Source organism: Salmo salar, chromosome ssa01 (assembly GCF_905237065.1).
Source record: "Salmo salar chromosome ssa01, Ssal_v3.1, whole genome shotgun sequence".
NCBI lineage: Eukaryota > Metazoa > Chordata > Actinopteri > Salmoniformes > Salmonidae > Salmo > Salmo salar.
This window is the reverse complement of record NC_059442.1, coordinates 38,857,126-38,867,863: the sequence shown is the minus strand read 5'-3', so window position 1 is coordinate 38,867,863 and position 10,738 is coordinate 38,857,126. Positions and strand designations below refer to the sequence as shown.

General features: G+C 44.1%; 1 protein-coding gene across 1 annotated transcript; it reads right to left on the bottom strand.

The window, feature by feature from the left end:
* Nucleotides 1-2,539: 2,539 nt before the first annotated feature.
* On the bottom strand, nt 2,540-10,426 carry dact1 (dishevelled-binding antagonist of beta-catenin 1). Its single transcript, XM_014194740.2, has 4 exons — nt 9,641-10,426; nt 7,085-7,214; nt 5,841-5,996; nt 2,540-4,948 (listed from the first exon to the last, which is right to left on the bottom strand). The coding sequence occupies exons 1-4, from the start codon at nt 9,986-9,988 to the stop codon at nt 2,925-2,927; spliced, it is 2,658 nt and encodes an 885-aa protein (XP_014050215.1). The 5' UTR covers nt 9,989-10,426; the 3' UTR covers nt 2,540-2,924.
* Nucleotides 10,427-10,738: the final 312 nt, after the last annotated feature.

The following is a 10,738-nucleotide window of genomic DNA, read 5'->3' as shown; positions in this document are numbered from 1 at the left end:
CTCAAGCCGACTACTTTTTTCCTCATTAGGCTATTTGAAGTGTAATTTTTATAAGTTTATAAATAGCAGCTGAATACGTTATATAGCTATAGATAGTACACTGCATAATGAAACTTTCCCTAGTCAGCTAGTGTTTTCAGGGTGGACTAGCTATTATTTGGCGTTAATAGACTGGTTTTATGCACAACTTCCTATCCAAGCTGGGATGAGGATTTCTCCGGTCATACAGGTAGTCTATACAGGACAGATGTATATTCCAAAAAATCTATTGGTAGCTGATAGTATGCTGTTGCAACGAAAATGTATGTTACAAACTGCAATGTTTGAATTTCCAACTTTAATTACTGAACAAGTAATTACATTGCAACGTGCCAGCAGTCTAAAAATGGCAGCATTGCGACAGTGTATAGCTTCCTGAAATGTTAAGCTAAACATGAGAAAATGACCAAATAGGCCTACCAATAAACATTTATCCATTACCTAAAGCAAAGCTATACATGTCCTGGCACCACAGAAAGCCTATCATCGATTCGACAGCCAAGCAACAGCATAGACATGTCGCAATTTCAGCACCACGGACAGCGATTGGTAGTCTATACTTTATTGAGTGGCTGTCTGGCTGAAACGTTCCATTTCATTTTAGGGAGGCGGGGGATGACGCCGACCTTGCAGGGCTCTAGAGAAACTGCGTTATGCCAGTGAGTGCACAATTCAGAAGAAGGGAAGGTGATGACCAAATATTGATTTTAAAGCATACATTTAATAAAGCTTAAAAAGGTTAAACACCAGTATTAACATACATAGACATTATATACAACAATTGGCAATGTACAGCTACTTGCTATCAACAACAAATGAAGGTAAAACAGTTCCTCATGCATATCTTGTGTATATATATTGTGTGTATATATTATACAGTACCAGTTAAAACGTTGGACACACCTACTCATTCAAGGGTTTTTCTTTATTTTTACTGTTTTCTACATTGTAGAATAAAAGTGAAGACATCAAAACTATGAAATAACACATAAGGAATCATGTAGTAAACAAAAAAGTGTGAAACAAATCAAAATATATTTTACATTCTTCAAAGTAGCCACCCTTTGCCTTGATGACAGCTTTGCACACTCTTGGCAGTCTCTCAACCAACTTCACCTGGAATGCTTTTCCAACAGTCTTGAAGGAGTTCCCACGTATGCTGAGCACTTGTTGGCTGCTTTTCCTTCACTCTGCGGTCCAACTCATCCCAAACCATCTCAATCGAGTTGAGGTCGGGTGATTGTGGAGGCCAGGCCATCTGATGCAGCACTCCATCACTCTCCTTCTTGTTCAAATAGCCCTTACACAGCATGGAGGTGTGTTTGGTCATTGTCCTGTTGAAAAACAAATAGTCCCACTAAGTGCAAACCGTGATGGGATGGTGTATCGCTGCAGAATGCTGTTGTAGCAACGCTGGTTGTGTTCCTTGAATTCTCAATAAATCACAGTGTCCCCAGCAAAGCACCATCACACCTCCTCCTCCATGCTGCACGGAGGGAACCACACGTGCAGAGATCATCCGTTCACCTACTTTGCATCTCACAAAGACACGGCGGTTGGAAGCAAAAATCTCATATTTGGACTCATCAGACCAAAGGACAGCAAGTCTCTTCTTATTATTAGTGTCCTTTAGTACTGGTTTCTTTGCAGCAATATCGACCATGAAGGCCTGATTCATGCAGTCTATTCTGAACAGTTGATGTTGAGATGTGTCTGTTACATAAACTCTGAAGCATTTATTTTGGCTGCAATTTCTGAGGAACTTATCCTTTGCAGCAGTGGTAACTCGGTCTTCCTTTCCTGTGGCGGTCCTCATTAGAGCCAGTTTCATAGCGCTTGATGGTTTTTGCGACTGCACTTGAAGAATGTTCTTGAAATGTTCCGTATTGACTGACCTTCATGTCTTAAAGTAATGATGGACTGTCGTTTCTCTTTGCTTATTTGAGCTGTTCTTGCCATAATATGGACTCGGTGTTTTACCAAATAGGGTTATCTTCTGTAAACAACCCCTACCTTGTCACAACACAGCTGATTGGCTTAAATGCATTAAGGAAAGAAATTCCACAAATGAATTTAAGGCACACCTGTTAATTTAAATGCATTCCAGGTGACTACCTCATGAAGCTGGTTAAGAGAATACCAAGAGTGCAAAGCTGTCATCAAGGCAAAGGGTGGCTTCTTTCCTTTGAAGAATGTGAAATAATATATTTTGATTTGTTTAACACTTTTTTGGTTACTACATCATTCCATGTGTGTTATTTCATAGTGTTGATGTCTTCACTATTATTCTACAATGTAGAAAACAGTAAAAAAATAAAAACCCTGGAATGAGTAGGTGTGTCCAAACTTTAAAGTGGTGCAGTATATCAAAGCGTTATCATGGTATCATCAGCAGTTGTCAGTGGTCAGAATAGAATATGTCCATCTTGCCGTTAATATTCCTTACAGACACTTAATACTCTGCTTTAATCACGTGTCCAAGAAGTAGCAACCAAATATATTATGTTAGAAATATCTTTAATCCAAAAAAGTAAACCAAGAACATTAAAAGCATGTACAGATTCTTGCCATGTACCACAGCAAGGGTAATGTCCATAATAAATACAAAAACCGCTACATACAACAAAATAAAAATGGGGGCTACTTAGATGCTTTTCACCTTGTCCAACATTTGTCAGAAAGTGCAGGGAGAGGGAGTCTGCTGGACATTTTGTACAAATCCTTGCATCCCAATTAAAAGTTTCCTTAAACGTCTGAGATTGATTTCAGTAAAGACTTTCTGTAAATAAAAAATCTGCCTAGGCACTTGATCTTGGGCAGAGAGAGAGTGGCCAATTTGATTGGCTGAGTCACTGCTTCCCGCCTGACACTCTGAAATCCCTCCCTCATACAGTCGTCATCAGTTTTAGCGAGCCCGCCGATCGGAAGCGGAGGATCTTCTTCTTCAGGTTGTGAGAGGCCTTGATCTTGATGAAGGCCTTAGCCTGGGCAGCGGTTAACTCATGATGCCCAGCGCCCTGCCCTGAAAACTGGGGCCAGTTCATCACTCCGCTTTCCTCAGAGTCACTGCTGGTGGTGCTCTCTCCCACAAAGTCCCCCTCACTCAGGCTGGACTCGCTGTCCCCGAAGCAGTTGGTGGTGTAGTTGCTCCGCTCATCCTCACTGGTGTCCACGATGGTGGAATGGAAGAGAGAGGCGCACTCCGCGGAGTACTCCGAGTCGCTGCCAGCCACGTAGGCGTAAGGGCTGGCGAATTTCACGTTGGAGGGTAGGTATGTGGTGGTGGAGACCTGGCCGAGGACCTCCCTCTTCTGTCTGCGGTGGGCTCTCCTAAAGGCCTCATCGTAAGGCACCTCAGTGATGGCCTTCAGCCTTCCTCGGTTGTAGTCATGTCCGCTTGTCCTCTTGTACTTGGGCTTGGCCACCACCACTTCCCTGCCATGGTGACCATGATGCCTGGACACAGTGGACCTGGTTGTGGACACTGTGGCCGTGTGTTTCTCAAGGACCCGGCCCTCAGGGATGGAGGCAGGGATGGTGCGTTTGGCCCTAGAGGACACCCCCCTCTTGGAGGAGACTTTGTGCACGTGTTGTACCTCCTCAGGCTGACGAGACTTCCTCAACCATCCAGATCGGTGACCCTTCTCCCTCCCCCCTGTTGCCTCAGATGACACAGGCTCAGCATGTGCGTGAACCCCTCGGTGTGGTTTCAGAGAGGCATTCTTCACCTTGACGATCTTGATGTTCTTGCCCGCTTTGCGGAGCTTGACAGTCTGCCTCTGGGCAGGGATGTACTGGGCACTGACCATGTGACCCTGACCTTCATCCTGGCTCTGAGAGGAAGACCCTAGACTCACCAGCTCTAGCATGGGCCTCTCTTCCTTAGTGGTCTGGGCTGTCTGGACAGAGACCAGGATGCTCTTAGGGCTTTTCTTGGGAGTGCCTGTTTTGGTGCGGTCTCTAGGGAGTGTCTGGGGGGGTTTAGTACTGACGTCCTCTGGAGCAGCAGGGAAATAAGGATGCTTGCTCTCTTTGGGGGAGGAGTTGGCATTTGGGGAGCCCAAGTCTTGGTAATCCTTAGACAGAGGACCGGTCGCCGATGGAAGTCCTTTATTGGCTGACGACCCAGACCCCTTCTTTTTTACCAGGCTGTTGGTGTGAATGTCACTGCCGTCGATTGTGGCATATCCGTTCTGAGGTTGGCCCAGAGACTGGGACACCATCCCATTTTCTAAGAGGAGTTCCCCTTTGCTCTCCACTGACCACTGTCTCTGTGAAGTGCCTGTTCCTGGATCAGTGTTACTGGCACCACCTGCATGTAAACACATCTGCCAGGCTGGTTTGAGGTCAGGAACAGGAGCAGCAGTCCTTCCTTGCTGCTGCTGGGCAACAGTAGCCTGTCTCACACACAAGCTGCCCTGCCTCAGGATGCTCTTAGAGGGGTCTGTGCTGATGCTCGTCCGCGGCTTATTGGTCCTAATGGGCTGAGCCCTCCTCTGAAGCAGGCCGAATATATAATTGTCCAGTCGTTTGCTGGTAGGCGCGTGGGAGGCAGGCCAAGAAGTGTTCTGGGGCACCAGAATCGGCAGCTGCTTTAGTTTCTGACAGTCACCGAAGCCCTCACCTCCGCTGCTCTTTGATAGCCCCACGTCCTCCTTGAGATGGCCGGCAAGAGACTGGAAGAAGATGGGGCTTTGTACGGCCACTGCATGGAGGGGGCTGGGGTAGCGGTACACGTCGCTGCCATTCTTGGCGATCAGGTCACAGTGGTACTTAGACTGGATGTCTTGAGTGGTGGAAGAGGCATCCGTAGAGGGGGAGTAGGGAGTGGAGAGTGACTTCCTAACCGTCCCTATGGTCTGCTGCTCTGCACACTGGTTCTCACACTCAGCACAGCTGCCCAGCTCATCTGAAAACCACACAGAAGACAAAGAGTAAGAACTACAGTACAAAGACTACAGAACAACAGTATCTCATATGGAAACCAGACCGGAAAGAAAGTGTACGGACTACAGACACCACTAGTAATTCAAACAACGGAAACCACCCAGAAGCTTACAGTAGTGTTGAAAGGGTAAGCAGAGCAAAGCATGCAACCTCTCAATATGCTAACGAAGGGGGCAGTTGGTTTAGATGTGTTAATGGCCCTTTTGTTTGTGTCTTATCATCATAGGCGTGGCTGTTAGTTACAGCCAAGCCATCTGCCTGGCCTGGCCGGGAATCTAGCGCAACTGACAGTGTTCTGTATCCCAAATAACACCCTATATAGTGCCCATAGGGCTCTGGTCGAAAGTAGTGCACTATGTAGGGGAAAGGGTGCCATTTGGTGTTTCCATCCACTCTATCATTCGTTTGAAACTGAATCAAAGTATTGTCACAACAAACCCCACTATTGGTAACAACACAAAGGAAACTATTAGTTGAACTGGGGCCAGCTGGAATGACGCACTGTAATAAAAGACACTGTTATGTGGATGGTGGGTGTGATGGGGGTCTTTCGGGAAAGGAGGAAAGCGTTGTTTATACAGCAATGGACAACAAAATTATTCAGCCCTGCTTGTTGCTCCCAAGATAGACCACGTGCCATCAAACATCAGGATTCTGTCCTGCCCAAAGGCGTAGTGCTGGGCTGTGCTGCAGGGTTGGAGTCAACCCCTTTTTAATTGAGGAAGTAAACTGAAATTCCAATTCTCATCAATGCTTCTCTATGAGGAAAAACTTTTTTATTTTTTTATTGACTGAATTCAAATGAAATTCACCACAACCCTTATGGGGCTGGGCTGTGAGGGCCTCTCTCTCACCTGCAGATTTGAGCCTTCCCTCAGAGGCACACACTGATGTGTCGAGAGGACTGCAGAAACAGGTGCTGGAGCGACAGCTGGACAAACACTCACTGAACACCGAGTTGGAGGAGTTGGAGAGGGACCCCGAAGCTCCGTCACTCAGCTCGTAAAAACCTAGAGAGGGCAGAGAGAAAGAGAGAGGGCAGAGAGAAAGAGAGAGGGCAGAGAGAGGGCAGAGAGAGAAGGGACATTTTTTAACACGTTAATTTTACACCCCGCAGGGAGGGAGCTGTCATCCAACAATTTATTATATGTCAGGCTGTGGCTATTAAAAGAATTAATGCAGAAAATCTCAAGCACTTAAAACAAGGCTGGTGTAAATAGGGTTTAGACTAGATTCAAGTAATGCTTCTTCTATTTGCAGCGTAGCCTTCCCTACATCCGTTCTAATTTTCTGGCACGCATATATGAAATGAGCTTTGGAGTAGAATGGTTAAATGCTGATTCCAAACCAACTGGAAAAAAACACTTCGGACAGATCTATCTAAAGTTAGTTGTGAACAGTTTGCGGAACAAAATATATTAAAATCCACAATCTCCAATAATATACCGTACATGGACAGTACAGAATGTTCTGTAGTAAGATTCCCTATGTCACACTTTCCAAAGTGACCTCCTACATAAGGAATGTGGAATGTATACAACTAATAAGAGAATACTGTACCAGCCACAGCTCATGGACTGAGTGTTACCATATTAGTAGTCTAAACAATGGGTTAGATAAACACTTCTCTATGTGAGATGCTAGCCCATTTTTTTTTTTAAATAGACAAAAATAAAATTGGTTAACACTTTATTTGGATAGTCCATCCGTAGACGCTCTACAGACCATCTACACACTATCAGTAACGTTTCAACAAATTATATACTAACCCTAAACCTAGCTCCAAACCTAACCTTAACAAGCAGATAGTATTTACTGTAGAGCATCTACAGATGAACTACAGTAAATACTATCTGGACTACTCAAATAAAGTGTGACCAAAAATGTAGCGTTGCCGGTCACTTCTATGTCATGTTCGTGTTTATTTGCTAAGAACCCTACCTTTCGGGGATTACACATTCTGCAGTATCCTCAATTACTTAAGTGGAACTGACTCACAATTGACAGATCCTACTGATAATGTCTAGTTTCCACAGGGTAACATTCTGAGGTAGAACCCTTAGAATCCATTCTAATTCTATTGTAGAACCAGACTAACCCGAGCTTGGGCGGCTGTCTGTCTCCACTTGCTCATGTGATGCCTCCGTGTCCAATCGGAGGTCACTGATCTGCCTGTCCAGCTCCTGCAGCTGATTAATCAAACCAGCATCTCTCTTTCTCAGACAGTTCTGGAGGGAAACACACAGACAATAGAGTTAGTTACAGTTGTACAGTGACATTTGGTTCCTATGTAGCTATATCTATTAGCCTGAGTGCCCATCATGCCAACTCCTTGTCGTTCCAAACCAAACATGCCACGTTTGACTTGACAATGAACAATTGTCAACATGTCAATTGACTTGACAATGAACACCAGTTTTTTTTTTTTAAATACATACACACCTTTATTTTCCTAGGCAAGTCAGTTAAGAAACAAATTCTTATTTTCAACTGCCTTGTTCAGGGGCAGAATGACAGAATTTAACCTTGTCAGCTCGGGGTTTCGATCTTGCAACTCTGGTTACTAGCCCAGCGCTCTAACCACTAGGCTACCTGCCCAGCGCTCTAACCACTAGGCTACCTGCCCAGCGCTCTAACCACTAGGCTACCTGCCCAGCGCTCTAACCACTAGGCTACCTGCCCAGCGCTCTAACCACTAGGCTACCTGCCCAGCGCTCTAACCACTAGGCTACCTGCCCAGCGCTCTAACCACTAGGCTACCTGCCCAACGCTCTAACCACTAGGCTACCTGCCGATCCATGACTGAGTTGGCAAGAGCACAGACTGATCTGGGACAAGGGTATGTCTATGACATCTACAGCTCAATCCAATTCAGCGTTGTTCTACATTGCTATTGACAAGAAACAGCATGTTTAGCCTCCTATTTTTGGTTCCATTTCTGATTAAATCCATAGCCTTGCATGTTGGTTACTTAAAGTAGGGCTATAGTCACTGTGCTGCAAGTGTTCAACATCTTAGCGAGACTGGGTTGCCCTATCAGAACCCATTAATATCCCAAACTAAATTAGAATGGCATCATGGGAGATAAACAATTCCTCCCTCAAACATGCGGGTTATGTGGAACAGCCCAACCCGGGTCACATATGACAACAACCAGATCATGTGGTGGTTACATTCTGCTCTCAAGTGTGGTTTGAATTCAAAGACCAACTGCAAATGTCAACCCTGAAGGCTTAGTGACAGTCAGACCCTACATTTGTGACAATTATGTGGCTTGCAGACCACAGACATAGGCTACATTTCTCCCCAGTACCTGTTAGCCATCTCAGTAGGTCTAGCTATCCCCTGTGCATTATACATATACAGTGATACTATTTGATCCATGACTGAGGCCAGTAATGCAACATACACACAGATTCCAGGCTATATCAAGCTGCAGCACTTCCTACAGAGCAGGGCTGCAGCAGACTAGCAGGCCATAAAACCAGGCCTGGTGACAAGAGGCAGAGGGTGATTAATGTGCTCCAAACATGCTATGGCTTCAGAGACCATTTCCACACAATGTACCATTTTCAAAAAGCAGAGGTAGGCACAATGGTTGTGTTATTGAATAACACTATCCTCATACTGGGTTGACAGGCTGAGTGTGAAATGGTCTGAAATGATAGAATGAGTTTGAAAACAAATACAATTTAATTTATATATTTATATAAATATATAAAAACACAACACAACATTCATGACTTTCCCCTACTGCCTTTCTGCCTAATTGAACCCAGGTGTGTTTTGGTCTGTTTAAATGGCCTAATCTCAAACGACCAGCACATAATTACCCGGCATCCTTTAACAGCAACAGGGTGTGGTAGATCTGCTTGTAAAAGTTAATTTCAGTCGCAACATCCATTGTAACTCATCAGTAAATCTCATTCAAGAGGCTGGACCCCCTCACAGACCTTCGCCCGTCATGAAGTTAGATTTAAATAACACTCATTTTCTAATAGCCATCCTGCTATTCACTCAATTTCATTCTCTGGGAACCAACATTCTCTGGGAACCAACTAGTGAATCTGCTTGCATTGGGATACGATGACATATCTAATAACGTAATCGTTCATTTATTGTAAGTGGTAAATAATGTTCCATTTAACTTTTACAACATTATGTACTCTACAATTTGAAACAGACTTCCCTTGATTTGATCTGTGAGTGAAATAATAAGGATAGGAGGTAATGCTATTAAAGGCCCAAAATGAACAAATAAAACTGCCTGGAAAGTAATCTGGGAATCAAATTTACAGGCCTGTTTTTATTTTAATCTTGTATCATTACTAGACATCTATCTACCTCATCCTTCGACAGATTTGCGCCTGCCCTGAGGCGGCACAAACTCAACGTGTCCAACGGTTATTATCAGTAGGCTGGTCTGTGTCCTGCTATTCCCTGGACGTGCGTCCATGGAGCTGCGACTGGGTCAGAAAATAGACGTCTGGCTGAACAATTTGGATAGACTCAAACCAACATTAATAGATTGACTGTTATATTTCACGACATCGTTTGAAATGTAACCAAAATAACGGACCCAAATTAATCAAAAATGAACGTTATCCAAAACACAGCGGGAGTAAAGAAATTACATTTTATTTAGTCTACATACCAGTTGTTTTCTTAGCAATAAAATGTTTTCTTCTAAAAGTTTTTCCTCCGAGTTCAAGTAATTCTCCTCATGCGTAACGCACATTGGATCGTCTCCTGTTGATATAGAGTCCTCTTGGCGATTCAACACATTTCTGACCAGTAAATCCTGACGCTGTCGCAAATAGTCCAGCTCTCCAAGACCCGCTAGAGTGGCTTCCAATCTCTCCCGAGTTCGCACACGAGCCATCTCTTCCTCTATTATTTCCCTGGAGCGCGTATCGCATTCTCTCCTATCCCGCATCTGTAACGTGTAATCCTTGGAGACCAGCATTTCTGCACCAGCAGCCGTTTGTTTCATTGTATCCATCCAACAAGCGACTATGATTTACAACATATAACTGGCAACAGCGGGCCACATAAATTCACTGTGAAGAGTTTAGAAAATCATGATGTGCATCAAAAACGTTGACCTGTGGACGCACATACCACGGTCTAACCTTAGCGACCACTAAATTACTTGTCCATAAATTCTGTCTTTTGAAGCAGCTATCCCGAGACAAATTGCGTGCGTAAAAGCGGTCCTTTTTGTTGTCCAAACAGTATCCGGGCCTCCAAGATAAAACAACAAATCTCAGTGCTTTTCAGTTTGAACAAATCGAAAAAAGTTGCATGGTGAAAACGACAAAGTTTTAGTGTAATGTCAAATAGGGCGTGTGTAGCTATCTCTCTGTCAAGCAGGTCGCAGCGTTCTGAGGATAGTGGTGAGCAGCGTTGGACCACCTCTCTCTTTAGAGACCCATCTACTTTCTCCGTGGTAGCAACATGTCTTAGTGCCTGCCGCATCTACGTTTCGCCCCTTCTCCCTAATTCGATTCTTCTCTCTTTCTGTGATATATAATAAAACAAAAATAATAATTACTTGGAGTTTCACACTTGTGATTGTTTTAATCTTTTACAGATAACATGTGCTTATTAAATATAATTAGCGTAACAATTGCAAGTAATAAGTCCCGAGATCTGTGATTCTGCTTTGAGCCTTGTAGGCTATTGAATCTAGGCTACATATTAATTATAAATCAATCCGTTACAATAAATGCTAAAACAACTATTAAATGAA

Excerpts from the sequence above, each read along its gene's own strand:
- dact1 (XM_014194740.2), bottom strand. The coding sequence starts at position 9,988 with ATGGATACAATGAAACAAACGGCTGCTGGTGCAGAAATGCTGGTCTCC. Across the intron at positions 7,215-9,640 it reads TATTGCTAAGAAAACAACTG|AACTGTCTGAGAAAGAGAGA; the intron begins GTATGTAGACTA and ends GTTTCCCTCCAG. Across the intron at positions 4,949-5,840 it reads GGGAAGGCTCAAATCTGCAG|ATGAGCTGGGCAGCTGTGCT; the intron begins GTGAGAGAGAGG and ends TGTGGTTTTCAG.